Below are 6491 nucleotides of genomic sequence, written 5' to 3' on the forward strand. Positions count from 1 at the left end.
GCATGAGTTAAGATCACAGTGATTCCTAACATCAACTCTGCTCCTGTGTTTTTCTTCCCAAGGCTTTCCACTGGGTAAAATTTTAAATTTGAACAATGGTTCAAGGGCTGAGAGACAAACTGCTCATTACTGGAAAGAGTGCCAGGAATCCCGGGAAGCAGACCTCCCTCCCCACCGGAGCACTGCACTGCACCTCATAGTAACGGCTTCTTTCATAGTCGCAGAAAGGTTAGATCAGCGTTTCTTTTCATTCCCATCTTCTTTCAGGAACTGCTGAGATGAAAGGAAGCCTAGGAGAATAAAAAATTCACAAACGGGACAAGAATAAAATATTTAGGGCAGGAGATCAGAAATCCTTTGGTTATTCAGTGAACTGAACTAACTCTACGTTGTTGTTTTTTTAAAGTATAAGGAAATAATTGTCCATGAAACTCCATGTCACAGTGGGTATTGGCCTTTCGATCCCATCACACACGCTCTGAGCAAGGTTACAATGCCTAGTAAGTTGAAGGAAGAGAGACTCAGACTAACCAACCCAGTGATAAAATGAAGCAGTTTTGTCATTATTAATTTCATTCCCAATATTTACCACACCTTTATTCTGAGAAACATTCCACCAAAGTTGTTAAATGACCCATTTGCTCCCACTTCTCATTCCAAAATCCAATCAGTGATGAATGGGAGGAATGGAAAGGTTATTAGGTGCCATAAAGAAAACCCAGTCACCTTCGAGAAAACAGGTCAAGCTTTTTCATTGTTAGTTCCTTTCCCCAAGTACAAATGATGGTTTCTGAAAGGGAAGACAGGTTTACAGTGACATGGTTGAGAAGTGCATACTGTACTAAAATTTATCACCTGTATACCCTATTAATGTGATCTTCTTGGAGTACTTGTCAAAAGCACTTTTAATTTTTTAAGAGACAAGGGTCTCAGTCTGGTACCCAGGTTAGAATACAGTGATGTGGTCATAGCTCACTGCAGCCTTGAACTCCTAAGGTCAAGTAATCCTCCCGACTCAGCCTCCTCACTAGCCAGTACTATAGGCATGTGCCACCATGTCTGGCTCATTTTTAAATTTTCTTGTAGAGAAGGGGTCTCACTATGTTGCCCAGGCTGGTTGTGAACTCCTGGCCTCAAGTGATCCTCCCCCACCTTCAGCCTCCCAAAGTGCTAGGATTACAGGTGTGAGCCACAGCAACCAGCCTCAAAAAGCACTTTAAACATCTGGCTTTTACATGGCAGTCAAAAAAGTGTTCTCCAGATCAGCACTAAGGTTAATTTGATCAAGAGAAAAGGACCCTCACAGAGTGGTCAAGAGATGGTTAGGCACTAAACTATGGCTTTGTTTCTAATCACACTGCATCTCATTTAGTTTTGTGATAACCCTATCTTGTCATCAGGAAGGCTCTTGTCCAGGACCTATCAATGAGCATGGTTTAAACATTCTATGCCCAAGTAATTAAGGCTAAAAATAACTCTATGGGCTATTTTCTTCTTTACTCATCCACAGAAAGCATTTGTATGTCAACAAGAACTTTGCTCCTTGTGTGTCTTCCCTCCTGCTTATTCCTCTCAGAAAATAGAGCTGTTTGATGTAATTGGGGACGTCACAGGTTGATATGAGATGTACATAGCAACAAAACTATGCTACTAGAACAAAGCTTCAGGACAGACAGCCAAGTGTCCACAGAAAAACTGAACAGGATAATTTAAAAGATTCTCCCTTCCCCTCCTTTCTTACGAATATATACAATACTATGACCACAGTATATCTGATTCACATATATAATTCACTTCTACATTAACAATAACATTTGAGTGCTTATAATATGTATGAAGTATTTTTAAGAGCATTAACTCATTAATTTTCATAGCCCTAAGGTAGGTACAATTATCCCAATTGCACATTTGAAAAAACTGAGGCATAGAGAGATGAAGTAACGTGTCCAGGTTTCCACAGTTAGGTGGCAGAGCCACAACAGAAAAACCCAGGCAGTCTGGTTCCAGAGCTCATTACACTATACTGCTTTTGTAACAAAAAAAAAAATATTTCTAATTTCCTATAAAACTTACCCTTCTATCAAACATGCCAATTTACATTCTCTAAATGAAGCAGATACATGGTCCTATAGTTCATTTTAATGTGAAACCAAGGATCAATAGGAACTTTAGTCTCAATCAAAATATATCAGCTCTCTTAAACCAAATGTTACCCACTTTGAAATATAACAATGCATTGAGAGCAGGCACAGTGGCTCACATCTGTAATCCTGGCACTTTAGGAGGCAGAGGCAGATAAACACTTAGAGGCCAGGAGTTCGAGACCAGCCTGGGCCACACAGTGAGACTCTGTGTCTACAAAAAAAGAAAAAATTTTTTTTTAATTAGCTGGGTATGGTAGCCTGTGCCTGTAGGCTCAGCTACTCCGCAGGCCAGGCCGAGGTGGGAGGGTCTCTTGAGCGGAGGAGTTCCAGGCTACAGTGAGCTATGATCACACCACTGCACTCCAGCCTGGGCAACAAAAACCCTGTCTCTTAAAAAAACAAATGCATGGAGATAGCAGTTCAAGCACATACTTTCTAGCAACAGAAAATGTTTGCAGAATTAATGTCCTAGACACCTTTTTCAGCTGAAGCAGTCAGCACCCACTGGATCGCTCCTAGCTATAACAACTTAAACAGCTAATTTCTGAAACAAAAACAAATCTATTTAATAATACCCTGACTAGAGAATGTTTAATTCTATGACTATATTATTATGGTGATGGAGCATAAAGTAGAAAGTTCCCTATGCTTAAGGAACCACTATTAGATTTGAAGAAATATCAAACCACTGGCCTACTCAGCTACCAAGGACGTATAATTTGGACTTTAGCAAAGGCCAAGCCACCATTCATATGCTCCTTTTCCTCAAAGGCCATAACATTTACTTAAAGCATCTCTTTCCTTAATTTCTCCCCCTCTCCAACACCTTATTTACTCATAAGTTATAAACCAGTACCATCTTTTAAAGTGCTGGCAACCATATTCAATAATCATCATTCTCTGATTGGTTTGCTTCTGAAATGGATTATTATCTCTCAAATATTGAACATTTTACTTTAAACAAAAAACCTCTAATCACAGTAATATTAGTAAAATCAATAGATGACCTTGGCTATCATCACTTAGGTAACAAATTCGAAAGTTTTGCTAAATGAGAATTAAATTTGCCTAGCCCTCCTTCCTTATCTGGTTTGACACAAGCAATTTCCCTTTTACTGATGCATTTACTTTCTACAGACATAACAATAAAAGAAAAAATTGAACATTCTCATCTTGATACCCACTGTAATGCAGAAGTTGACTTGCCCATTTAGGCAAGTTAGTCTCTTCAGCTTCCTCTTATTTTGGTTCTAAGAGGCTTTAAAAGAAGTAAGCTACTATCTCAAATATTTTTTTCAATAACAAAGCTAAAAAAATGACCCATATTACATAGCTTAACAGGAGGCTGAAAGAAAGTTTTGGTGAAACACATTTTTGTAGATGAGATGGGCTTCAAAAGTTGGTGCTAAAATAATTTAATATTAAACAGACACTATCATATTGGGCTGTAGAAAATGGAATTGGCATAAATTGACTTTAGATAAGGCAGTTGTAATGGCAGGTTTCAAGAAACTAGCAGGTCACTGATATTAGTTATCTAATACCAGTCCTCTGATCTGGAAGGAAAAACCTTAAGAGTGTTGCTCTTGATATTTAGTTAAGTCAGCAAACAATGTCCTCAGTCTGTGAATGACTGATATTAAGAACCACACCTTCAATTTTCTAGCCCAGGCCCTAGTTTCCCTCCTCCCTCTTACCTGCCAACCCTGGTGGATGATTATACAGACAAGACAGTGAGGTTGCTTCAAAATATTTAATACGTGTTAGACACGTAAAGTTACATTTTTATACAAAAATCAATACATTGAAGGAGAAAATACTGTACAAAAACCTTACCAGCTCCCCCAACCTTTATACAACAAAGACTGGAGTCACCATATCTACAAAACCATAAGGTCTTTCCACTTAGGGCTTCTGTCTGTAAACTCTGTTTCATTAAACACTTTTTAAAAGCACTGTGTAGTAGTTCTGACCTAGAGCTTTTAAAAATATAGCTTTTCTCTATAAACTCCATATTTCCAAGCTTGAACTCTTCTGTGAAGTTCATCAAGCTTTTCTCCCCCCCGTGGGGAAGCGAAGGGCCGTTAATATTCCCCTTTCCCAGGGTAATCACAGGGTATGAACATTTCTTCGGTGAGAGAGAAAGGTGGGGCGGGAGCGAAAGAATACAAGTCTCTACTGCAGACTAAATCCCTCTAGTCCTAGGAAATCCTGGGAGGAAACGCCACTCCTGGCTCGGTACGGTTCTAGCTTTCATGTGAGGGGTGGGCGTAAAGTCCCTCCCTCCCCCGAGGACCAATGGGGAACTCCCCGGCCCGAACCTCGTAGCCGCTTCCTCCTCCGTGCTGCCGGCAGAGGAAAGTCCCTGTCTGCCCCCAATCTCTTAAGCTCCGGGGAAGGAGTGGTGCATTCCAGAAGGACAAAATAGTCTTAATTCAACAAGACGAACTTACATCATACAGACACACAGACATACACGTACACAAAAGTTAACGATCGTCCTCTTCCTATAAGCCCAAGCTCCCAGGTCTCAGGATGAGACTCGAGTGTCCCGGCACAGCAGGCCGCCCAGCCCGGGGCGGTCCGCGCTGCCCGGCAGCAACCAGTCTCCCCAAAGCGCTCGGCGCCTGCGGTCTCCGGGAGTCCTCGCGGCCGGGAGGGGCCCGGCCCTAACTTCGGGGACGCCCGCTGCTCAACCTCCTCCCCGCACGCGGACGGGGGCTCAGAAGGCCACGATGGCTGTGCTCCAAGGGTTAATGTCTCTCAGCACCGGCTTATCGCAGCAGATCTGCCCGGGCTCGGCGGCTTCCGGACCGCTCTCCTCTCCCTCTTCTTCCTCCCTGCCGCCCCCGGAGCTCTTCCGTAAGAGTCCGGAGAAGCTGGAACCGAAGATGCTAATGAGGTTAGCCACGTTACCGGTCTCCATCTCCTCCGCGTCGTCGTCCTCTTCCCCGCCCGGCTGCTCCTCCAAGTTCCGGCGGGGCTTCTTGAGCGGGGTCGAGCCGGGCGCCGGGCAGCCCGCGGGGCCGCCGCCCACCCCCGCCGCGCCGCGCTTCCTGGGACACACGGCGGGCGGCGCGGGGGACTCGTCCACCGAGCGCCGCGGCGCGCAGCAGCAGTCAGCACCCGGGGACGCGGCCGCCGCGCCCCGCTGGTCCTCCCGTCCTGAGGGGCAGGCACAGGGGCGGCGCGCTGCCTGAGGCCCCTCGGGGAAGACGTCCGAGCCTCCGGCGGGGCTCCCGGCTCCTCTGGCGGCCGCCTCGCGCGGCCCTTCCACGCGGCCCCAGGCGGCTTCCGCCACGTCCGCCTCCCTGCCTTGAAGAGCGTCCGCGGCTCCGGTCACCGTGGCCGTCGGCTCCGCGCCCCCAACCCACGGCGCGTCTGGGACCGCGGGGCGCTCCGGCTGCGGCTCCGTCTCCGGCCAGGCGGCGCGGGCGGCAGGCGGAGGCGGCTCCCCCCAGCCGGCGGGCGGTCCGGCCGCCGGCTCCCCGGGTTGCTGCGTCGGCGGCGCCGGCGCGCCCGCGGGACCGGCCAGGTAGAGACCCGGGCACGGGTCACTCAGGTAGACCTGACGGGCGCTGCGCAGCACCAGCGAGACCAGGAGGTTCTTGTGCAGCTTGATGCCGCCGCGCTGGACCCGCGAGTTGTAGATCTTGCCGAGGGAGATGCTGACGATGCGGTGAGCCTCCAGCTTGAACTCCATCCTGCCTCCCCTCCGCAGGGCTGGCGCCGAGGTGACGGGGGTGAGCCCTGGCTCACGTTCGGAGCGGGGAGGGGCTCGGGAGCCGTAAACAAGTCGGCCCTGGGGTGCGCCCTCGACAGCTGAAGACTCCTAAAGAGAAACGACTCCGGTGACGCGCGCGCTGTCCCCCCGCCTCTCTACACCAGATAACTGCCTAGTTTCAGGTCCGGTCGCGAAACAGGACAGCCTGGCAGCCCCGCGCCTTATATAAGAGCCTCGCCCGCCAATCACCGAGGGCCGCCAACCGTTCCGGCGCCCTTGAGCGCCGCGCGCGGCCAATCGGAGACCGAGGAGGGGCGCCGGGCCCGTTCGAACGTTCGTCCCGCGGAGCAGGCTCTTAAAGGGGGCGACCGCGGGCGGCCACCGTCCCGCGCCGGTGGGGGCGTGTGCTCGAGGGCGGTGCTGTTGGTAGTTAAAGATTCTGGCTTGTGCGCTGATACAAGGCGAACGAAACCATTCGAACTTTCATCCGAGTGTGGCGGTGGACTCTGCTCTGCAGCACAGTCCCGACGCTTCCCTGGTCAAGCCCGCCTCATACGCCTCGCCACCCTTTCCAGGCCCCGCGGGTCTGCGAACCCGCGGCAAGCCCTGACAGAAATAGAAGA

General features: G+C 48.9%; 1 protein-coding gene across 1 annotated transcript; it reads right to left on the minus strand.

Moving 5' to 3' along the window:
• Positions 1–4208: 4208 nt before the first annotated feature.
• Positions 4209–5847, minus strand: IER5 (immediate early response 5). The gene has a single exon (XM_069459543.1). The coding sequence runs from the start codon at positions 5845–5847 to the stop codon at positions 4867–4869; it is 981 nt and encodes a 326-aa protein (XP_069315644.1). The 3' UTR covers positions 4209–4866.
• Between the last annotated feature and the right edge of the window lie 644 nt (positions 5848–6491).

The sequence above is a fragment of the Eulemur rufifrons genome, chromosome 27 (genome assembly GCF_041146395.1).
Source record: "Eulemur rufifrons isolate Redbay chromosome 27, OSU_ERuf_1, whole genome shotgun sequence".
In the NCBI taxonomy this organism is placed as follows: Eukaryota; Metazoa; Chordata; class Mammalia; order Primates; family Lemuridae; genus Eulemur; species Eulemur rufifrons.

What these genes read in the sequence shown, in the direction of transcription:
- IER5 (XM_069459543.1), bottom strand. Translation starts at nt 5,847, where the DNA reads ATGGAGTTCAAGCTGGAGGCTCACCGCATCGTCAGCATCTCCCTCGGC.